The sequence below is a fragment of the Sarcophilus harrisii genome, chromosome 5 (assembly GCF_902635505.1).
Source record: "Sarcophilus harrisii chromosome 5, mSarHar1.11, whole genome shotgun sequence".
In the NCBI taxonomy this organism is placed as follows: Eukaryota; Metazoa; Chordata; class Mammalia; order Dasyuromorphia; family Dasyuridae; genus Sarcophilus; species Sarcophilus harrisii.
In genome coordinates this window covers 228,246,620-228,272,068 of record NC_045430.1, presented here as the reverse complement: position 1 = coordinate 228,272,068, position 25,449 = coordinate 228,246,620, and the positions used below count along the sequence as shown (strand labels likewise).

Below are 25,449 nucleotides of genomic sequence, written 5' to 3'. Positions count from 1 at the left end.
CATTTAACAAATAAGGAAACTGAGGCTCAAAGAGATTCATACTTGCCCAGATTCACAGAAATAGTAAGTAGTTGAGACAGAATTTTACCTCAGTCTTGCTTATTCCAAGCCCAGCTCTCTATCATGTATCTAAAATCTAAGAAATAGGAACAATTATAATAGCTAGCTTTTGTATGGAGTTTTAAGATTTGAAGAGCATTTTTCACATCTTATCTCATTTGATCCTCACAAAAATGAGGAAGATAGATATTATTATTCTCTCCATTTTACAGATGAAGAAACTGAATCATTAAAAGCTAAGTAACTTGTCCTAGATCACATAACTAATAAGATTTGAACTCTCATCTACCTGGCTCCTCGTCCAGTGCTCTATCCATTATCCCATTCAACTGTCCAACTAATATAACATTTACTTAATAATTAACTTATAATTTAATTTTTATCTCATAATTTAGGATACTTTAGGGGGCTCTTTCAGCACCTCAGAATCCTCTTTATGAATATCATTTGCCAATGGATAGTAAATATGTTGATTCTTTGCGATTTCTGGTTGGTTTTCTAGAAAAAAAGGAAACCTATTCCTTTTTCATACAAGGTTGCATGTGACTTGGTCACCTTTGAATTCCCAACAGGCTGTTAAGTCAGTATTTCATTTCAATTTATCAAACATTCTTAAGCACATCCTGCAGGCAAGCATTCTTAAGCACATGCTACATGCAAAGTATAAAATTGTCTTAAACTATTTGTTTTTACCATCATCACAAATAGAAAAATGTACTTTGTTTAGCACGCACTACTACTTTCCCTGATTTATGGGACAATATACTAGCCAACTTTTCTGGGGAATGGCAGTAACTGGACCACCTCACACTCACACACCAGTGAATATTACTGAATATATTAATAGGGTTTTTTGATTTCTGAATGGAAAAGATTAGTTATCTCAATGCACTCTCTGTATCATTTTGAAAATCTGGGGGAAAATGTTATTATTTAATATGTTCATCAATGTATCAGAATCCTAAGTGAATATATTTACACATGTGCACATGCATGAGGACACACACATATCCATACATATCATACTCTAGATAATAAGTTCCTTGAAGGCAAAAACTGTGCCTAATCTATCTTTATATTTCTTTATTTTATTTTATTATCTTTATATTTATTTTTACATAGTAGATGTTTAATAAATTTTGTTTTCCAATGACATGCTTTCTTTGAATCAGGGTTTGACTTAATATCCTTTGAGTTCACAAATGGCAACATGTCCCAACCAGTTTGATTGCTAAATCCTAGGGATTTGACTTCATAGAATTTTTTGGTGAAGGATCTTAGTAATGATTTGCTTTTTTGCTTTAGTGTCTCCAATGAACCTTTCCTTCGTGATGAATATTTTCATGTCAGCAATTATCGCTAATGTTTTAGATTTAAAAGTTGTCAGCTCCAGGGTTAAAAATGGACAGCATAAGAAAATGGGGTTCTAGAGATTTTAATGATTCTTCATTATAAATCTGATATCATCAATCTCTACTTAAATGATCTTACCATGATAAAGACAGCATTCCCATAATGCACATTTCCATCTTTTCTGCTGGCTGCCATTTACAAAAATTAAAAATTCCACCTTTAAGTTGCAGAAAATTATGCTTGATGACAATCAAGGATTATGGAACTTGGTTACCTGCCCAATCTCTCTGAACATTCCTCCCCACTTAATAATAAATTATAAAGCAATACCCAATGATGGTTTGATGACAACTGTCTTATTGGCGAGCTGACCTTCAGCAAAACTCTTAACTGTGAGGGAGGATTGTTGTGTAAATAAAATAGATAAATCTCTAAGTTGTCTCTAAAATCTTATATTTTATGATTCTGCTATTACCATAGCTCATCTGTGTTTCTCTATCTCTCTACTAAGATCATTATCCTGAACCTAGTTCAGGCTCTTATTACCTCATATTTATCTAGTGACTAGTAAATCTAATTAATCCTGTAACAGTTCAAAGTTGAGTAAAGATCAATGGAATGATTCCCTCCAATTGGACTATTACTAGCCTACAAAATGTTGATACTACGTGAAAGGCACTAGGTAGGCTTATAGGGATACAATGACAATGTGACACAAATTCTGCCTTTAGGAACCATATATTCTATCAGAAAAACCAGGCAGGGAAAATCTGTGTTATGTACACAGATGCATAGAAAAGGTTGGCAAGTTTTCATGGAAGAGGCGGGTCTTGAGCTAAAAACCAGAGAGGAAAGAGTAGCAGTAAGAACTCAGCCTGACTAGAATGGAGGATATGAATAGTTTAATTAATTTGGTTGACATAATCTAGTCAGAATAAATAATTTTGCATATGGAACATGAAATAGTCTGACATTTAGTAGCTCTGATTAGATTTGTTTTCCCATATGCCACCTCAACACATGTAATTGTGTTGAAGTGTTAGGTGGAAACCACTTTTGTCTTCAATCCTCAAATAACATTCTTAAATATGGCTCTTTCTTCTTGTTCTTCTCTACTAGGTCATTGCATGTGAACAGCAGCTAGATAGCACCTATGATGCCAGATGTGACGCATGGTCATTGGGTATTACGGCTATTGAGCTGGCAGATGGAGACCCACCTTTTGCTGATCTGCACCCTATGAGAGCACTATTCAAAATACCAAGGTGAGAGGACAAGACCTTTTGTATAGAGCATCCATTGACCAAAATCTTTCCTAGCACCTCTTTCTACCTTTAAACATTTTACATGATATAGTTAAGTATAGTCAAGAATGGGAATACTAAGCTATATTACATATTAAGGCAACATATTAAGGTAAAATGCTTTGAAACATCATCTTGATTCTAGCTTAGTAACTGTATTTTTCTCCTTGAAGTCCAATGAATTTTATAAAATGGAATTAATCCTAGAAGCCAGAATTTTTTTTGTTTTCTTGGAAATCCACATCACTCTTGTTATTCCCTCTTATTGTTGAGGGAAGGGTATCTTTCTCTTAACTAAGTTGCCTGAATAAAAAGCCTCATTCATAGTAGAATAGAAGTGAATAACTTTACTTCTAAAAAGTCAAGGTGATGTACCTGACTTCTGCATAAAATAATTATTTGAATGTTTTTAATATATTTTCTATAGAATCAAGCTAGTAGGTAACCCAGGCAGTCAAATTTGGATTTGATTTTGCCATAATATGTCTGTATTTTGGTTATCTCTTATTCCTTTAATTTCAACAAACATTTATTAGGCATCAGTGCTAGATAGTTAAGGATATAGAAAACATAGGCCATACCATCCAAAAAATCAAATTCTGCTGAAGGAAAAATAATGTAAACACATTATCAGTGTTGAGGTTCAGAATCTCAACATCAGCATGTGCAAAATACCTAAAAGTAAATGCAATATAATTTAAGGGATGGAGCACTCATATCTGGGAAACCAGGAAAGACCTTATTTAGATAGTACCTGAACTGTACTTTGAAGAAAATGAGGAATCCTACAAAATGTTGATAAGGAGAAAGACCATTCCAAGCATGGCAACTGATCTAGGTAAGAAACCAGAAGCAGAGTATGGAATAAGTATACAGAATAGAAAGTAGGGCATCATGAGGGAGGGATCAGGAATAGGGGAAGAAATGAAAAATCAGTCTGAATAGATAAGTTAGAGCCAGATTGTGAAGACATTTAAGTGTCAAACAGAGGAAATCTTATTTTACTTAGATGCATTAAGGAACCACTGAAGTTTCTTAATTCCAGTGCTTACTCATTATAGTATTTCAAATCCCAGAATCATAGAATCTTAAAGTTATGGGAAGTTAGATTTCAGGCCAGTGAATGCCATAGAGCTTTTACGTAAAGATTCCAAAGCATACTGCAGATTTTTGCTCATTATTTCGAAATTAACAATCCTCTCTGTTTTGCAGCTGATTAAACTTAGACATAGAAAACAAAACTTGGACCTACCTAGGCCAAGATGTTTTACCAGTGAATGTTTTTGGCATAGTTTACTCTCAGAAGCTGATCATTTATCTTCCCCTTCTTCCTCGTTCTCTTGTTTGTGGCAAAGATAAAACCTACTTTTCCTAACTTGCAGTGACATTCCTTACTCATTGGACCATACTACATGGAGTAAGCCATTTTAATTATAGTTTAAATCACCCTTGCAAGCAATGCCTAGAGAGGATAATAATTCTGGAAATTACATCATTTTAGTCATCACTCAGCATTTTCTAACACCAGTATATCTCTGAAATGGGACTCTGAGAGTACTAATTCTAGAAATAATTTTTAAAAGAAAAATCTCAAAGAGCCAGAAAAGTGGAAGTGCCCTGAAACAAAGCAGAACCTTGGTTCTTCCCAACTTTAGCACAAAAAAAATTTCTAGGGATGAAATATTTTTGAGGGCAAGAAATGTAGAACGTAAGAGATAAGAAATTCTTCATTTGATGTGCAATTCAGCAGTCTCCAAATAATCTTGAGGTTTCCAAAAGGAGCTATGGGGTGAGTTCTATGGTAGATGAGGAATTGCATTTTCTTTAATTAGCCTGTACAAACTGTACGTTAATTTCATTATAAGCTATTTAGAGAGTAATGTGGAACTAAAGACAGTATTTCCCTTTCACTAATGAAAACAAAGTGCTGTTGAAATTAACATAAAGCAGTATTTCAGGAAACTCAGCTATCATGGTTGATCAATGTTGCTTGATTACAGAATTGGAACGGTCTTATTCTCACATGGGGTCCCTTTGTATTCATGAGCATTTCAAGAAAGAAAAAAAAAGCCTAGCTTTCTTTCAAATGAAAGGGATTGATTCAAAGCACTTTTAAGTGGCATTCAGAGCCTCTCCTGGTGTTAATAGTATTGTTCATTAACTTCCTTTTTAAGTTATTTCTGGCATTAATTCTGTCAAACTGATTGAAAATTGTAGAGATGTATGCTGCTCTGACTCCTACACACCATACTTTGAATCTGCCTTTGGTCCATTCTTCTTTATAAAGACCTTTTATGATAAGAATTCCAAAGCTTGTCCTTGAAAGACTTCTACATATCTTTTGGTCAGATATTTTCTTAATATTCAGCCATTTTCCATTTGCCAGAATTTTAACCTGTGTGGGAGCAATCAGAGCTTTCTTCAGGGCACCTAAATTTAAGGAGTTCTAACAACTTTTGCCCTCCTCTATAAGTAGGAACAATAGAACCTAGGTAATAAGAACAATTAGTTAAAATAATTAAGCTACTATTTGGTGTGTTTCCTCCTCCCCATCCCCAAAAGAGCTCTTCCTAAGCCTGTTTTTGCCCTATTTGTTGTTTACTTGCCACCATCTTTTTCAGGCATTCAGATCTCTCTCTCTCTTTCTCTCTCTCTCCCTTTCTCTCTCTCTTTCTCTCTCTCTCTCTCATAAGAAGTCTTTTTATTCTATGAGGCCTTGTTTTCTGAAGTCTAAGGTCTTCTTCACCCAACTCCCTCTCAATATAACTTGCCCTTAAGAAGCTGATTTGAGGAGTCATTTCCTGCTTTTGACCCTGAGCACAAATTGTGGTACAGACCTTGAGTGTAAGAATTTCTTGTTAGGATTCTTCATCAGTTTCCTTTATATTTGTGGGCCTGTTTGAAAAAAGACGTCAGTACTGGGTTAGAGCTGCCTATTAGAATAGGTGATTATGGTGATTCCTCAGAAGCCCACTACTCAGTTTATCTTGTTCATTTTCTTTTATCATATGTGCTATTCAATGTATATAACTGAATTTTTATTTTCTTCTTATAGAAGTCCACCTCCAACTCTAAGACAACCAGAACTGTGGACAGCAGAATTCAATGACTTCATTAACAAGTAAGTAACAATAGAGCATTTTTAAAAATCAAGGCATGTTCTCTTTATGTGGAAAATATTGTGATTCACTGCTGCTATCATCAGGAAGGTAGCTCAGTGGGTATGGGGGTAGGAAAGGAGAAGCTGTTGCCAGTAGCTCTAACAAAGGCACACTCCTAATTTATAGACAGAACATAAAAGCAGCAGGAACCAGGAACTCTGGGTAATGTTAGTCTTATTCATTTTACTGTGATAATTGAATTAAGTAATACTAATAACATATAGATGAAAAAGAACAAGAGAGACAAGGGAGACTACTTACTTATTCTCGGAGGCTAGTTTGGTAGTTGAACTTGTTTCTTTGTTGCCCAGTGTTGCACGTGTCTCTAACAAAGCTTTGTTTACTGAACTGTGCTATAATCTACCTGAGGTCTCGTACAACTCTCTCTCACAATGAAACACGGGTCAGAAGACCTGGATTCTTTAGCACATGCTAAATTTGTGACCTTGGACAAATCACATAGCCTCCATTTCTTCTTCTATAAAAGGGGGAGACTGATATCTGGTCTGCTTGGCTCATGAAATTATGGTGAAGATCAAAGGCAATGATCTTTCTGAAATTGCTTTTTAGACTATAAAGTGTTATATAAATGTAAGATGCAATTATTTATTTTATTATTAATTTTCTGTTCAGCTGCATTTAAGAGAATAATACTTAATCAGTGATTAAGATGTCTATATCATCGGGACATAATTAGAAATATCTAGATAACTGATGAAGCTACAAAGTGTTTTCAAATATCTCCCCCTAAACTAACCCTACCACAGAATACTTGCCTATTTGAAAGTATGCAGATAGTTGACAAAATAAAAAATAAAGACAAAAGCAGAAAGCTATCTGCCCTCAAAATCATCTTCTCATAGAATTTAGAACTGGAGGAGCCCTTTACTCTACTACAAAACAAGGACCAAAGCAAAAGGGGATCTAGTCACAGGTCATAAGTAGCAAAGCTGAAATTTAAATCCAAGTCTTTTGACTCCAAATCTAGCAGTTTTCCATGCCATAAGAACTACTCCTCAACCTCTACTAACTCTCCTCACCTTAAAGAGATTGCAATATAATTCCATTTTTATGGGCAGTCCAGGAGAATTTGAACTAGAAAGATGGGGAAATAAAGTAAAGGAAATAAACTTTATAGTTTCTTTTCCATGATATTTTATTAGAATCTTCTTCAATCCTCCATGTCCCTCTTCTGCCAAAACTTAACATTTATCTTGAAAAGACCAAAAAAATGAGACATTTGATCCAAACATACATTTTAATGTTCATTTTGAAACGCAAAAATTTCCATCACAACAAAGGTGGAAAATAGGGTGAAATAAATGTAGAAGTTACATGCACTTATGTTAATAAGCATTTATCTAGTGCCTACAAACATATGCTTTACAGATATTATCTCATTTGATCTTCATGGCAATCCTGGAAATTATTTGCTATTATTATCCTTATTTTATAAATAAGAGATTTTACAATTTTACTAAGGCAAGTAGAAGTTAAATGAATTGCCCAGGGATATACATCTACTAAGTATCTGAGATCAAATTCAAACTCAGTTCCTCCTAGTCCCAAATCCAGCATTCATCTGCACTACTTGGTCATATGCAGATGTGATTTCACTCATTCCAAAACATTAAAATTTACTGTGGTATAAACAATAATTTAAAGTGTAAAAATTTTAGGACTATTAAAGAAAGCTGAAATAAGTAATCTGCCTTTGACTTTTCCATTAAATTATTGGAAGGAATTAATTAAAACAGACCTCAGGATATTTAGAAATATTTCTAAGTAGAAAATGCAAAATTTTAATTGATATGTCCTTCATATCTTAATGTTCTCAGTAGATTTGACTGATTGATTTGGGTATAAAAGACAAATTCTACAGTTTCTAGCCCATTTTTACACTTTGAAACAATCTACTAACCTAAATTTGAACTGAAATAGGTTGTTTTAACTATAAAGAAAAGTTGGACACTTGGGTTCTTTTTTCTAAAAACCACACGAAGAAACAGAACTATATTATTCTTGCATCATCAGAAACATGCAATCTTCTTACATTCTTTCAGTTTGGGATTTTCTTTTTGACTAAGTCCTTTCCTATTCCTACAAAAAAAAAAAAAACAGAATTGCTTCAGTTATTCTTTTTAGAGTGAATCACCCAGTACATTCTGAATCCCCTGGAAAAGATACTATTTGTTAGCTCTTGTTGGAACATGGTACTAAGAGGTCTAGAGCATTTTTCTAGTCCATGTGCACAGATGGCATCTCAACACTGGCCCACCATCTCACAGATCTGGACTGGATGTTATTGTTTGGTTGATTAATTGTACCTGACTGTGATCTTGTTTGGGGTTTTCTTGACAAATATACTGAAGTAGTTTGCCATTTCCTACTCAGGCTCATTTTACAGATGAGTAAACTAAGGCAAATGGGATTAAATGACTTATTGGGGGTTGTAAAGCTAACAATTGTCTGAAATCAGATTTAAACTCAGGTTTTCCTTACTCCAGGGATGGCTACCTAACTGTCCTCAGTGCATAAGTCATAAGACAAATGATGCTATTCATGCTGTTGGTCACCAGACACGTGGATTTGAAAGATGAAAATGACTACTAATAATTAGTATAGTAGAAAAGACCTTCTCTGGGGTTAAAGAACCTGAGTTCAAATCTCACATCTATTGATACCTATATGACCTTGGTCAAGTCACTTGAACCCCACTGAGTCTTAGTTTCTTAATCTATAAAAATGAGGGGGACAGATAAAATGGCCTCAGAGATCCCTTCTAGCTCTTGATCTATGATCCTCTACTCCTAATAAAAATGAAAGATGGAAATTTCTGTATTTCAAAATGAGCATTAAAATGTACACTTGGATCAAATGTCTCATTCTTTAGTCTCTTCAGTATAAATGGTGAGTCTTGACAGAAAAAGGACATGGAGAATTAAGTGAGATTCTAATAAAACATCATGGAGGTGCAGCTAGGTGGCACAGTGGATAGAGTACCAGCCCTGAAGTTAGGAGGATCTGAGTTCAAATCTGGTCTCAGACCCTTAACTCTTCCTTGCTGTATGATCCTGGACAAGTCACTTAACCCCAGTTGCCTCAGCAAAAAAACAAAAACAAACAAACAACAACATCATGGAAAAGAAACTAAAGTTTATTTTAATTTTAAATAACTACCAAAAATTGGTTTTTTATTGTTAGTTTATTTTATCTTTAGCTACAGTCTTGTGAAAGAGAATTTTCATTGGAGATACAGAAGAGAAACAGGGAGTTGCTATTTCCATGGAAAAATGGCATCCCTACAACATAAGGCTTCACAGATTCCTTCATTTCTACAAGCATCCATTTTATCTTGCTATTCCTTGATGTTTCTGAGCTAACTTGTTGGGTTCAGCTTTTGGGGGGGGAAGCATTTCAATAGCAAGTCAAAGCAATTACCTCCCAAAAAAGAAAAATTAAAGAACCTACATGATAGTTTTAAGACTATATGTAACTTATCTGATAATTACATATTCTTTTCTGTCAGCACAGGTGCTTGACTAAAGATTATGAGAAGCGGCCAACTGTGTCTGATCTTTTGCAGCATGAATTTATTACCCAAATTGAGGGCAAAGATTTGATGTTACAGAAACAACTTACAGAATTAATTGAAGCTCACCTGCAACTGGGAGTCACCGAAAGGGCCAGGTAAACACAAAGGTTCCTGACACAGATCAAATTTCTGGAATGTTTCTGGAAGCTTACAGAATTATATGACATACAAGTAATTATTAAGGATTTTTAAAAAATCATTATGTTCTCTATGATTCATCCGTTGGTGTTGGGATGAATTAGAACTCAAATGAATTGTGCAAACGTCATGAAAGTACTTTGGTTGAACTCTGCATTTTCCAAACAAGTACATCAGAATAATAGTCTGAATGTGAAATCTAATAGATGTTTCATATTGATGGACATTTTATTGCATTTTCTGCTCTACTTCAAGATAAGAAATAATAGAGTTGGGGGAAAGAGAGCGGAAAAGAGTTTAAAGCCTCCAAGCAGCAATCCTCAGACTATTTGGTCTCATAATCTCTTTCTGTCCTTAAAAATTGTTTGAGATCGCACTTTCCAAAGCCTTTTGTTTATGTGGGTTATGTCCATTGATACTTACTATATTAGAAATTAAAACATATATTATGGAAATATTATTGACCTAATGGACCCCCTGAAAGAGTCTCAAGGCTTCTTAATGGTTTCCTTAAGTGCCCACTATTTGCCATTTTGAGAACCAGTGCTAAAGATTCCTTAATAGTATTTATTGATATCATTTTGTCCTCTGGTTTCAGTGCATACAAGTATCTTTTGCATACTCAATTGCCATGCTTTCTGTTTGCTTCTGGTATCTTATTAGATGTTGTATATTCAGTCCCTTTGAAACTTACAGGTATTATTTTAGCATGGTGAAGTTGTGAATAGAGAACTGCCCTTGAAGCCTTGATATGGATTCAAATCCTGAATGCATAGGCCTTGGACAGGTCACTTAATGCCTTAGTGCTACAGGCAGCTCTCTAAGAGTATTGCTTGCAAGGAAGATATTGACCAGCATTAGTAAAGGGTATTTCTTTACTTGGAACTTCCCTACACCAATAAAATTACAGCTCCAATCCCTATTCCTAGAATTCTATTAAATGTAGATTGTTTAATTATTGCATGTGATAGATGAGAATGGAATAAGAGAAACCAAACAAGACATGGAAGATTGGCAAGGAGAATTATAATTTTGGATACCATGCTTAAGGCAGGATATGTATGTTCAATATAACTCAAAAAAGGAAGTATAGTATCGTATGGTAGGAAGGACTCTTAGGTAAAAGTTCTAATTCTACCACCTAATAATATTGTCACTTTGGGACAATTCCTTTATCTTTATAAATGTGCAGTTTCCTTACCTATAAAATGGGAATCCCAATACACTGCTACCGTACTTCTTCATTCTCTGTCACTCCTTTTCTGCTACCTCATTAAAGTTGTTGAGAACATGAAAGAGCTCCTAGAAAATGTTCACTTTCCAGACATATTAAGTATTGTTGCTGAAAAATTAATAATCGGAGTAATCCAGTGAAGATTCATTAAGTGCCTGTCCCAGTCCATAACTTTGCTGAGTCTTATGGGGATTCACAATCCAACCACAATAAATAAATATGTATTGAGCCCCTACCATATGTAAAGCTCTGGGCTCAGTTTCTCTCTTCCTGGCCCTGAGCCAAGAATCAAGAAGACATTTCCCTCAAGTAGACCCCATTGCCCTTTATTATTCCCCTACTACTTCTAAGAACTGAGGTTTCCCAGGCAAAAGGAAAAGGGTCTCCTGTGTCCCTGATTGTATCTTAGAAAAATTCTGAGGGTTTTTAAAAGCTAATCAGAAACATTGGACTCTTATTGTTTCACCGATTGCAGTCCCAGAAGTTGATTGAAATTGATTCAAAGTCCAGCTGTGCTGAGTTGGCATTAGGAACCTAAATGTGACACTTCTTTTGAAAAACTCAGCTTTGAGACTGAATTGGATACATGTGTGTTTAGCAGGATAAAGCCCGACTGCAGTCAACTTCAAAGGCGAATATAACATTACAAATCTATTACTGTAGAGCCCACATTGGGAAGGAGAATGGGGATATCATTATGGAAAAAGATCCTTTTACATAATAAAACTGAAATATGTCATTCTAATTCTGTAGCATACTCAAATATTTTTTCTCCTAAAATGATGAAATTGGTTTAACTAAGGCCCACAGATAGTTTTTTTGAAATGAAGAAGTCCTAAAGTCCTCCTCTGATGCCTCCTGATAGCATGGAGGAGATTGTGAATTGTCACAGGCTTAAATAGCCAAGTACTAGAATTGACAGTTATCTCTAATGAATTTCATCTTACTGGATTCAGTTGATTGTTCTAGATAGTGATATAGTCATTGTCACATCACTATTTTAATGAAACTAAGTTCTCAAGAATAATTTTTCCTTAAATATTTTTTATATTCAAACAAAAAATCTTATTTATACTATTAAGGGTTTTCTAAACTCAATCCCCTCTAAATGACCATAGATCTACCATGCATTTTTATAATATTACCGTTGCATTTTTAGGTTTCTCTTTTAAATTTTGTGAAAAGAAATATCTTATTAATAGCTTGATGTCCTGAAGATAATGGTTATTATAATATTTTAAAATTATGTATATTTTCAAGTACATGTTATGATATTTTATGTATAGCATATATATAATGTGATACCTACATGTTATATATAGATATATCACCTGCATGGTTTTTATACATATATGTCTATATTTGTGTACATATATGTATGTAGTGTGTAAGTTCTCTTCATTTCAAAAAGACTATCTTTGGGCCTTAATTGAATCAGTTTCATCATTCAGAAATATATGCTAAGAAAAGTAATGGAGTCCAATGAAACTCACACATATCTCAAAAGATAAAGAAATCAAAGAACAATTCTTTCCATTAGGTCTTATAAATTTTTGGCTCCAGCTTTGAGATGTTTTATCTAGATGTGGATGTTTTATACATTACAAGTTGTTGGTTATGGGACTTTGATGTAGTTGAGTCTAATTGCAAAAGCATTACAATGGTGAAAGAAAGCAAAAGATCAATAGGCAGTAATAACAGGGTAGAAGGAAAAGCCGACTTTTCTGCTTTTCTATCATTAAACAAATAGCTCCATTTTACCTCCCATTTGCCAAATGGACACCTTTTATTTTAATAGCTTAGTTCCAACCAAATGGAACTAGCCTCTGTCTCCTTAACCTGCTCCATGATTTCCTACCTCTGGGCCTTTGCTAACACTATCTCACAAAAGTAAAATATCCTCAACTAAGTCCTTTAAGCCAACTCAAATGCCAACTTCTCTATGAAAATTTGCCTGATCTCCTCAATGACCAACAACCATTTTCTTAAATCTTACATGCAACTATATTTTGCACTCCTATAATCCACTTCCAACACTACTTTAAATTATAAACAACTATATGTGTCATATCCCCCTAAAAGGATTTAAGTTCCATTTGTATCAATACTAGTGCTTTGCAGAGTGCCCTGTACACAATAGGTGCTTGATAAATGATAGCTAGGAATGTTGGAATGATTCTATGAAGGAAATTTATCCTTTAGAATTATCCTTCTCTTTTAATAAAATAATACTATTTGAAATACTCAGTTCCTCCTTTTCTCTCTCTTTTTTTTTTTGGCTAGGCAATTGGGATTAAGTGACTTACGTAGAATCACACAGCTAGCAAGTGTTAAATGTTGGGGCTGAATTTAAACCCAGGTCCTCCTTGATTTCAGAGTCAGTTCTCTATCTACTGTGCCACTTAGGTGCTCTTTCAGCACCTCCTTAAAGAATTTGGAGGCAAAGGACTTTGACTTTACTCCTACTTATATCACGACTAGTTATATGACTTTGAGTAAGTTATTATTTAGTGTCCTTGGTCCTCAATTTTCCCATTGGTAAAATAAAAAAATTGGACTTGATGATCTCTTTCAATTCAAAATTCATAATCCTATAAAATTCTCCTTAATTTGGGGCCTATGAGAAGTACTGGGAAAGAGGAATAATTTTAATTTAAAGAGTAACTTTTCTCCAGGGCTCAGTTTGATCATTATAATTAATCAAACTTTTAGTACTTTTCCTTCTTGGACATGTTAACTCAAGCTTTGGGGGAAATGGAGAAATCTAAGCTTACTTTCAATGCTACACTTTTACAAAGCCTTCTTCCAGCCATTAAGGGAAAGAAATGATCTCTACTATCTCTGAATCTAGAATATTTTCTTAGCTGGTCCACTTTGACTAAACCTACAAGAAGTAAACACTATCTTTCCTCCTGATCATGAGAAGCATGACAGCACTTAGCAAAATGCCTTGCATTCTTTATGTTACAATACTTAGTGTTACAGTAGATGAAAATTTCTCGAGGCATGGTACCTTTTTTTTAACATTTTGGTAACTATATTTCAAAATAATATAACCATGTAGATTTTATCTTGTACGTTTAAAAACATTATTCTGCAAAAAAAGGATCCATAGACTTTAATCATGGGATTCATGATGCAGAAAACGTTCAAAATCTTGACTCTAAGATAGTTTTACTTTCTAGGGATACCAGGACAATATATTTCTATTAGTTTTGACTAATTCACATACTTTTCCACTTTCATCTGTTAGGTCCTCAGTCATTTCATAAGCATTTATTATATTCCTACTGTCAGATACTGTGCTAAGGACTGTAGAGACAAAAAAAGCAAGAGACAGCCCCTGTTCTCAAGGAGCTCACAACCTAATGTAAATATTTGTTAGTAGATTTAGGATTACCCATCTTGAGATAATTGCATAAATGGATTCTTTGATTCCTAATGTACCAGTCCTTATTCACCAGGTTTATGAAAACCCTCTCAGAGAGCCTAAGTTAAAGCAAATTACACACTCAATAGATCTTCTTAGGGCCTGACAATAACAATGTCTTCCTTCTCCCCATGTTTCCCCAGAGAGTGTCAGAAGCATAAAGACCTGTAGGTGTCTGGCCATTAGATTATAAGTTTCTTAAAGGCAGAGACTTTCTTACACCTCTTTTTTGAATACCCAACACTCAACACAGTCTCTGGCATATGGCATATGCATAATAAATGTTTATTTACTGACTGACCACTCTCACCCTGCACTTTCAAACTGGAAGCATCTTTAGCAGCAAATACTGCTAGCACAGGAAATTTTGCCAGTTTTCCAAGGTCAGTTCCTTTCTTCCAATTAGTATTCATATTATTCTCCCAAGATGATGGCAATAGGTAGTGATATGTCTAGAAATAAACATTCCTCTCTTCTCCGTGCCCCAAGAACACAAAGTTGGTGACTATCATCCTCCCAGATGAGTAATAGGCTCACACACAATTCTGCATTCTTCAGCATTCCTTCCTTTCCTAGAATTAGAGACATTTTCATGTCAATTCCTCCCTTAAAAGAATTAGAATCAGAGACTTAATAACCACTCAATTATGAATGGCATTATTGAGTTTTTCTGCCTCAATCTATGAGAAGATAAGGAATGTGGGTAGCTGCCAGATCATCATGTGCTAAAGAGCTAATTATGTTTCATAGAAGTCACTTTGACCCTTTAAAATAGTGGAGAAAAAGGTAAAAAAGAGCATCAGTTTCTTAAAGCCAAGAACTTTTTCATGGTTCTCCTTGTTGAATGACTAAAGGATAAAACTGATCAGGAATAATTCCTAAACCCTTTGGTGTTTTTAGTTTAGAGAAAACTATTTACTACAGAAAATCACACACCTGAGACAGTCATCAAGAAGTCTGTATAGAGCACTGGCTCCTGGCATCAAGAAGGTCTCTACAAATCCTGTTTCACACATTTATCATGTGAAACCAGGAAAATAACTTTAAAAAATTTAAGCCTCAGTTTCCTCATCTGTCAAATAAAATGGTTGGATTCAATGGCTTTTTAAGATCCCTTTAAGTTCCAAATATATAGTCCTATGATCCTGTTAAGTGTTATAAATCATCTCACCATTCTGTCACATAGCCTTAACAATAATACCCACAGAAGAGGTAGTATCAAAGAATTTCAATATTTTTACTGTCCTCCACCATAATGGCTTTTGGAAGAAAAATATAAGCCTTTTTGGTCATTTGGCATTAATCTAAACATCAAGATCTTAAAATCTTGACTTGAATGATAGAAAGCCCAGGAGAGTTAGATTTTTCTGAGAGTGATAGTAAGATTTCATCTGCAGAGTAACATCAAGGACTAAGCCAATCTTCATGACCTTTGGACAAATGTAAGAATATAGTGAATAACACCCACAATAGGAGATGTCATCTCCTTCTAGAAAAGACCTCCCATTACAGGAACTAATTAATTCTCTTATCCTCCAAATTGCTTTCTCATTTTCTGAATTCATCATCAGTGGCAGACATTATTTTACATTGTGACCTGGGAGTTTAAAGTCTGTTCCCTTGCACTGTATGAATCACCTACCAGTCCTTTCAATTTAAATTCATTGTTTTCAGCTTTAACATTTGCAGTTGGCATTGTTGATCAGCTTATTCAGAAGTCAGGGATTGACAGCCTGTGTTGTCCTGTATTTTCTTTTCTAAAGGCTGAGTTAAGTGGTCAAAATTATTTTTAAAAATATAGTTAATTATAATAACCAAAGCCTGGCCTTCAAGAACAGTTTTTAATTTTTTTAAAAATTACAATCTTCTACTCTCAATTTTGAACAATCTTAAAAACTCACAACAAAATTGCAAAGTTCAGCAAAGCAAATTCTTATAATGATCGTGTCTAAAAATATAAGTTTTATTCCAGATTTCAACCCTTCTGTGGGAGGAGATAAGTGACATATATTATCTTTAGTCCTTAGAATTTGTAATTTATCACTACATTAATCAGAATTCTACATTCTTTCAAAGTTATTTTTCTCTATACTATTGCTGCCATGTTATAAATTATTCTCTTAATTCTGCTCAGTTCACTCTGTATCAGTTCATAAAGTTCTCTCCAGTTTCCTCTGAAATTGTTCCTTTTGTCATTTCTTATGGTACAATAAAGTTCCATTACATTCATATGTCAGTTTGTTTAGGCATCCCTCAATGGGAGTGCTACCTTTTAAGTTCCAGGTTAGGGCTACTACAAAAAAGAGCTGCTCTAAATATTTTTGTACATATGGCTTCTTTTCTTCTTTCTTTGATTTATTTGGTATATAGCCCTAAGAATAGTAAAGTTGGGGCAAAGAATACTCACCAATTAGTAAATTTTGAGGAAATGAAATTATTTTGACACATGGAAAGATTTAAGAGATATAACACATGCATAGTTCCTATTTATAAAATTTTAGTTTGTTCTTTGTTTAGACTATAGGAGCCTATCACTTACAAAAAAAAAAACCTTGAGAATTAAGGAAGTGAATTTAATAACATACTCTCAGATCACACATAGCTTTTTAGTAGCAGAACTATAGCCCAAATCCAAGTCTCTCTTCCCTGCCCTATGTATTTCTTATATAAATTCATATACAACTGGTATAATATCAATAAAACATACAACTTTAGATGAATTTTTTGGTAGTGATGAATTCACATTATCTATCCACTCTGACATCAGTAAACAATATTTCCCATTTATATTTGTTTTCTTATTCCTCTGATCACAGTATATAACCTTGCTCAACAGACCTATTAACTATTCTATCTATAGGATATCTTCATCTCCTGTCTCCATGCTTTTGTCTGTGTCATCTACCATGACTAGAAAACACTCCTCCTCCCCTTATCTTAGTACTACATTTTAGGTAAAGAGTTTTTGTGGACATCTTTACAACTTCCAGCGCCCTCCTTTTGTTCATTTTGTTTACATTATATTTAAACTTATTTGTGATCTTTAGCTCACCCATTACAATGTAAGCTCTTGAGATCAGGGAATATTTTATTTAATTAATGTTTACTAAGCATTGCTTACTAAGTATCCAATGAGTACAAGGCACTTTTCTAGGAATCAGAGCTACAAAGAGCAATTAAGGCATGGTCTCTGCTTTAATAAAAAAAAAAAACAGACTGTGTGGGTAATATGGGACCAGGTTGTAGAGGAGCTCTTGTGGCAAAGACATTTGTACTCTATTTCATAAATAATAGGAAATCAAGATTTAAATAACATGGTGTTTTGTGTCTATGGAATCAACTATTAGCATGCATTGTTTTTTCCCCAAGAAGCATTCAATATCTTTTAACAGATAATGATAAGAATATTTTTTGGTAGTCCATTTAGAAACTATCCATTATTATTACCTTACAAACTATAAAAGCCTTGATCAAAATCCTTTGAATGTTCCCATTGACATTTTGGAATCATGGGAACTTTTTTTATTAAATATGAAATTATTATTACTAACAGGATTGCCTCTTCAAGATGTCATTAACTCAGCTGTCATTTTTCCTTTCTGGTGGAGAGTTTTTTTTAATGCAACTACACACTTTCTTTAAGGGAAGCTAGGTGGTACATAGATTGAGTACCAGGCCTGGAATCATAAGTCTAAATTTAGTCTCACTCACTTACTAGTTCTATGACCCTGGGCAAGTCACTTAACAATATTTGCCTCAGTTTCCTCATCTGTAAAATGAGCTGAACAGGGAAATGATTAACCACTCTGGTATCTTTGCCAAGAAACCCTAAATAAGATCATGAAGAGTCAAATACAACTGGAAGTGACTATACATTTTCTTTCAGTTCCATAATTATGTTATTTAGTCTCTTTATTATTATCTCATTTATTTCATGTAATAAAATAATATGAACTGAACATTTGTGGATGCAGGGAAGAGATGGAAATATTATTTTCAGAAAGAGCAAAAAAAGCATAGCAGGATGTCTCTCTCTCTCATGAAAAGAAGATAGGTACCTTGATAAAGTTATCAGGATATGCTTATTTTCTGTCTTCTTAAAAAACATTATCCCTTGGCTGTATAAGTTGTGGGTTTTGAATATCATGGAATACTATTGTTCTATAAGAAATGATAAGCAGGCTGATTTCAGAAAAGCCTGGAAAGACTTATGTGAACTGATGCTGAGTGAAGTGAGCAGAATCAGAACATTGTACATGGTAACAGCCAGATTGCATGATGATCAGCTATGACAGACTTAGTTCTTCTCAGCAATACAGAGACCCAAGACAATTCCAATGGACTTGGGGTGGAAAATGTCATCCACCTCCATAACAATAACTTTGGAGACTGAATGAAGATCAAGACATACTATTTTCACCTTTTTTGTTTGTTTGTTTGTTTTCTTTCTCATGGTTTTTACCTTTTGTCTTGATTTTTCTTTCATAACATACCTAATTTGGAAATGTTTAAAATGATTGTATAAGCTCCATCAGATTGTTTGTTGTGCATTAAGATAATAGAAACTAAGAGGCCAAATCATTTCACCATATCATTTTTTTATTTAAAGTTGGAATGATGGGTCAGCTACTCTGAATCTGGGGTTAGTGTTAGAAAGCTGAGCTAAGATTTCTTAGAATTGTTTTCTGAAACTGCATTCTATGACACATTATAGGGTGGTGGTACATTATGCACTGGATTATACTGATTTACAACAGCTCAGCAGGGCATGGTGCTAAGGAACTGATCTCCGTTTGCCCTGGATGTCATCACATTTTAAATCATAAAGATACATTTTTGCTGTCATCTCATGTGCCTTCAAGATAAATTTAGTAATATTGACATAATGGAGAATGTGTCTCATAAAATAAATAGAACTTTTGGCCACCTGTTTTGGATGGGGAGAGGGAGAGGAAAATTTTTCAAGAATGGCATACCTATGCTTTAAAGCAGTTTCCATGCCTTTGATACAGAATTCAAAATGTCATGCCTCTTTTGCTGCGACAGCCAGGCCCAGAAGGCTTTATCTCTGGCTGTTCAGCTGTCCTAATCCTATTGGCTTTCACAGTTACTTTTGTATTCAATGCAGAAATACACCATATTTAGTAGGGTGGATGGTGACTTTTTTTGAGATTGTGATTCATTTTGGAATGAGTCATAGAATAGATTTTTGTACACTTATATAAATGCCACTTTTAAAAATGAGAACTTAGAGTCAGATGCACAGAACTCCATCAGAAAGGAAAAAGGAGATAAAATATCTCACCATCAACACTGACAGTAATGAGGTTGAGAACTATAGCAGAGAGAGGCTTTTAATTATGCAGATTTGGATATTTCCTAAGACTCCTTAGAATAATTTGTGATATCACACAACCCTTAAGTGTCAAGCACTCAAAGATGTTTTTCATGTTATTACTTTTATTCCTTCCTGGTATGCTTAAGCTCTTCCTCAAGGTGATTGCTTTCCCTTCTCAAATTATTTTATATCTTATCAATACTTAATTAATTATGCATTCTCCTCCATTAGAACACAATTGCTTTTTAAAAAAATTCATCACACTTAGCATTGTTCCTGACATGTAGCAAGCACTTAATAAATACCTGTTGACTTATTAGTGACATGATGATAATGATAATGATGATGGTAGTGGTAGTGGGGATGGTAGTGGTGATAGTGGTGGTGGTGGTGATGATGGTGGTGGTGGAGGACAAGTGAAATAAACTGTTTTGGACATGTTGAATTTGAGATGGTGAAACACACAAGTAAAGAAGTCCTTCAGTTAAGACAGGTGAATGTATTACTCTGAAGGATAGAAGAAAAGTCAGAACTGGAGATAGATTTGAAAGTTTTCTATAAAAAGGGTGTAGGTGAAGCTACCAGAGTAGATATCATCAAGATAATAACAGCTAGGACACATATAGCTTCTAACTCATTTGAAAAACTAAAATGAATTATATATTTGAGTCCAATGAATGACCACTCCATTCTTAGATCAAATAACCTTCCCAGGAAGGGGTCTAGTGTATCTTGGACTAGACTAGCAGAGAATGTGGTCAGAATAAATAGGCCAGTGCAAAGGAGAAAATAGTTAAAACTAGATGAGTGGGAACTATCATAGAGGTCTTGGTTCTCAAGGCTGGTTTTTCTTCCCTTTGTATTATCATTGGTGTGATGTGGGGTATTCACAATCATTTCTTGATCTGAGGTCAAAGCTGGTCCTATTCCAGACATTATATATATATGGTCCACTAGAAGGTGTATTTGACATAGGGGACTATGGGGCTGAGTGCTTAGTTGAGTGACTTTTACTGGAAAATATGCATAAGAAAATCTTTGTATGGCCTGTTTTCATAATTGGAGTTTAGGCTAGAGTGGAGGGATAGCTCAAACCTAATAGCCTTCCTAAACTATATAACTGAGTGACTAATATTCCTCTGATTTCTATCCATGTCTATGTAAAAGCTTACTCTGTACTGACATATTTTGACACTTCCCTCCCCCTTATGGCATTTATATTGTGAAATGGCATTTGAGCTTTTAGAATACCATGTAAAAATTTAAAAGTTGATAATTCAGCTTAGTTTGGAAATAGAAGTAATGATATCTTACCTGGAATAGTAGCTAGCCTTGGATCCAGCGAAGCTTGGGTTCAGGACATATACTGTCTGTGTGATCCTGACTAAGGTTATTTAACTTCTTGGTACCTTAAGCAATTCTCTAAAACTTTAAAGTTGCAGAGAGGGTACCAACCTTCATTGGTAATGAGAGTTCCCTATATCCATTAATTCCCAGGTTCAGTTATCCCAGTATAGACAAATGAGATTTTTCTATAGTAACTTAAAATTATGTATCTATTTTCTGCTTTTCATTGATAAAGAAAGATGGCCATAAAAAAGTGAAATGATGACAAAGTTACACAGTTACAAACATCCCAAGATTTCCTCAGTGTGGTTACTCCCAAAGTAGCAAGTAGAATACAGTAGAGAGAATACAGGCTTGGAGATCAAAGACACACCTAAGTTGGAATTCCACCTGTTATACTCACTAGCTATGTAATTATGAGCGAATCATTTATTTCCTCTGAGATTTTCTGACTCCATTTGTTAATTGGTTGGTTGTTATCCTTTGTTTTCAAAGAGGAACAAAATGATATCGCTGTGTTGCAATCAAGTTACAGCATGTCCCATCTGTAACACAAGGATAATAATACCCATATAGTTTATCTCACACAACTGTTGTGAGGATCATATCAAACAATGGACATTACATAATCTCCTTGGTACAGGCAGCCATTCTAGGTACTGAGAATGCAAAGGCAAAACTGAAGTAGTCACTGTCTTTAGAAATCTTACATTCTGTTACGAAGAACATCTGTATGTGAATGTATCTGTACATGTTAATACAAATACACACAAAGAGAGTAAACAAATTAAGTTGGGGTAAGACTGATTCTAGCAAATGGGAGTATGGATGGAGGAGATCAAAAAAGGTCACAAATAGGAAGAGATGCTTAAGTTGAGCTTTGAAGGCAACTAAAATTCTAAAAGCCAGAAGGGGCAACCTATACAAAGGCTTGACAATGGAAGATGAAACATCACCTGTGAGTTGTTCTATGTAAGCCATTTTGACTGGAGTCGAGAAACCATGATTAGAGCAAGTTTAGGAAGTTTTAAATGCCAAACAAATGAATTTATAGTTGATCTCCTGAGACAAGAGAGAGCCACTAGAGCCACCTGGAAAGTAAAGTGATATAGGCAGACCTGAGATTTAGAAAAATAGTTTTGTCAGTTGTGTGAAGGATTGATTAGAGAATGAGAAGACTCAAAGAAGAGAGATGAATTGAGACACTATTATAATAGTTTAGGTGAAAATTAATGAAGACCTGAACTAAAAGGCTGGCTACATAAATGGAGAAAATGGGACAGATGTGAGAGATGTTGCAGAAATGGAATTTATCAGAGACTTAACAACTGATCCCATATTGGAAATGAGGGAAAATGAGCTGTCAAGGATGACCCTGTGATTGCAAACCTGGATGATTAGAGGGTAATGCCCTCAACAAATACTAGTAAGAAATACATATATTGGGTCCAGTAGGTTGCACAGTGGGTGGAATACCACCCTTGGAATTAGGTCTTGAGTTCAAATCCGACCCGAGACACTTGACATTATTATTAGTTGTGTGACCTTGGGCAAATCATTAATCCTGGTTGCCTTGCAAAGAGAAAGAACAAAAGAAGGAGAGAGAGAGAGAAGAAGAGGAAGAAGAAGAAGAAGAAGAAGAAGAAGAAGAAGAAGAAGAAGAAGAAGAAGAAGAAGAAGAAGAAGAAGAAGAAGAAGAAGAGGAGGAGGAGGAGGAGGAGGAGGAGGAGGAGGAGGAGGAGGAGGAGGAGGAGGGGAGGAGGAGGAGGAGGAGGAGGAGGAGGAAGGAAGGAAGGAAGGAAGGAGAAGGAAGGAAGGAAGGAAGGAAGGAAGGAAGGAAGGAAGGAAGGAAGGAAGGAAGGAAGGAAGGAAGGAAGGAAGGAAGGAAGGAAGGAAAGAAGGAAAAAAGAAAGAAAGAAAGAAAAAGAAGGAGGGAGGGAGGGGAGAAGGAAGGAAGGGAGGGAAAGGAAGACAAATATATCTAGTAATCTTTTTTGTAATAAATTATGTAGAGGTGAGTCCTTCTTCTGGAGATCCCAGAAGTTAATCAGAAAGAAAGAGTAATGCTGATCCAACATCTAATCATCCTAATGATGTTTACATTTTTAAAAATCCAGGAGAAGCTTCCGTCTAGGCTCTGGCTACTATTTTTCCTGCAACATAGTTTGGCCTTGCTGACACTACCACTTTATGTGGACAGTGTGGCTTTAGGCTCTGGAGAGAAAGATACCATGCCCATTTTGTAAGAAAATCCTATAGACAGGGGTTGTGTTTCTGTCTCATCAAGTTACTGGCTGCCAAGATAAGAGTGAATAGAAGAAGGCTGCTAGAAGTGCTGGTCAGATAAGATGAAATAGAGAACAATAGTCAAAAAAACTTGAAAAAGCAGATGTCAATACCATCCAAAACATAAATTCAGGTCACTCCATCTAAAATAACAGACACATGAGTAACCACATTTCCAACTTAGTACTGACAAGGTTTCCCATTGGGTAATGCTTTTCCTTTTGTATCTATTTCTAGAAGCACTAAATTGATGTGAATTTTATGCTAGATAGTAATAAGATGGTTTTAAAAATTAAACATTCCTTAAAAGTAAAGTTAATTGTGTTTTAAAAGATTGAGTCTCTTTTAAGTATACAAAGTTCCAACTTATAAGTTGGGCCTTCAAACATAATTGGAACTCAAGAATATGTTTGCAGTCATTTGAGGAAGAAAATATACAAACTTATAGCAAAATGCTCTTACATTTGGAAAATTGATTTTATCTAATAATTATATTTCTGGAAAATCACACATTCTATAATTGTTATTTAAGTGCACAAAAAGTGTTATGAATTGAAAGAAAATATTTTATAAGTATAATGGGATGAAAAGTTTTCGTATGATGTGACTATTACTTGACCAATTTCACAAGTTTTTTACAAGTTTCTATTTGTGAGATTTTTCTTAAAGCTGGGTGACATATAATTGAACAGGGAAGCCATATTAATCTTACATGAAAATCTGATTAGATTAACTGAGGAAGTTGAGAACATATGTCAGAAAACAGCATACAGCTGCTGGAAAAGAAATGATGCTGGGATGTAATAGCAAGAATATGACAAGTAAGAACCAGGAAGAAATACTTCTATTGCACTATACATTATTAAAATATAACATCCTATTTTTTCTCCTACATATTAAGAGGGAGAGGGAAAAAACTAGAGAATGAATGAATGAAAGAAAGAAAGAAAGAAAGAAAGAAAGAAAGAAAGAAAGAAAGAAAGAAAGAAAGAAAGAAAGAGAGGGGAGGGGAGGGGAGGGCAGAGGAGGGGAGGGGAGAAGAGAAGAGGGGAAAGAACTTAAACCCCAAAGAATTCAGATTTTAATGAAGAAAAAAGTGCCTCTAAAATAATTTTGTCATTGAATTATTTAATCCTAAAAAAAGACTTTCACATGTATTTATGTAGAATACATAAATGTATTAATACAATTAATAGTGATGAATTTAAACTGAAGCAATCAAGTTAGACTTAACATCAGCCTATATCTAAATAGAGCTTTAAGCAGCATGGGAATTAGAGGGAAAATACTAGTTTTAGAGTCAGAGCTGTAATTTTCTGTCTGTGTGACCTTGGGCAAGCACTTTCTGGGCCTGAATTTCCTCATCTGTAAAATGGGGTAGTTGGACCAGATAATTTCTAAGAATTCTCCCAACTCTACACTTATCATCTAATAAAGGCTTAAATTTGTGAATTCAGTTTTCAAGGTTGAGGTATCACTTGACATCTAAACCTACAATTACCACATGCTGCCAGCAAGTGGAAAGAGGGACCAAAATTGCTTGTTCTGAGCAATCAGATTTAATCCCCTGAGAATCTAGACATTTTGTGCTTTATCTTGATCAGAATTAAAACACTGTGTTAAAATCATTGGAATTAAACACTGCTTATAAATGATTCATATAGATATGGTCTTAAAACAAAGCTTGAGTGGTAGAGTGGGAAAAGCATCAAAATCAGTTAAGTGTAGGAGCTGGATTTAAATCCTAATAGATAAGAGTGCCCACCTTGGGGTCATAAAGACTCAGGTTCAAATTCAGCCCCAGACCCTAAAAAATCATGTGATCCTGACCCAGTCTTTTAACCTCTGTCTGATTCAGTTTCCTCGTTCTCATAACACAATTCCTCAAACACAGTGTTATATAAATGCTAATTATAGTAAAAAATAACCATTATTAATATTTTGCAACTTTGGACATAACCCTGAATTTCACTGCACTTCAGTTTCCTCAAATAACAAGTGACTTCCAAGTTTCCTTCCCCTGCCAAAATCCCACTATCCTAATATATAAAAATATATATGTATATGTAACATATATAAAATATATGCATATATGTATGTATGATGTTTTAACATCATCTTCAAGACTCTGATAAGTGATATATAAGTAACCCAGATTTGGACTGGATCTGTGATTTCATTAATTTAGAGAACTCTTGACAAG

At 34.7% G+C, this 25,449-nt stretch overlaps 1 protein-coding gene across 1 annotated transcript in view; it reads left to right on the top strand.

The window, feature by feature from the left end:
• MYO3A (myosin IIIA) overlaps window positions 1-25,449 on the top strand; it is a 221,648-nt gene that overhangs the window by 59,977 nt on the left and 136,222 nt on the right. Inside the window, exons 6-8 of the mRNA XM_031940242.1 lie at window positions 2,533-2,678; window positions 5,773-5,838; window positions 9,413-9,568. Coding sequence (XP_031796102.1) covers window positions 2,533-2,678; window positions 5,773-5,838; window positions 9,413-9,568 — 368 coding nt within the window. The remainder of the gene's footprint in view (window positions 1-2,532; window positions 2,679-5,772; window positions 5,839-9,412; window positions 9,569-25,449) is intronic.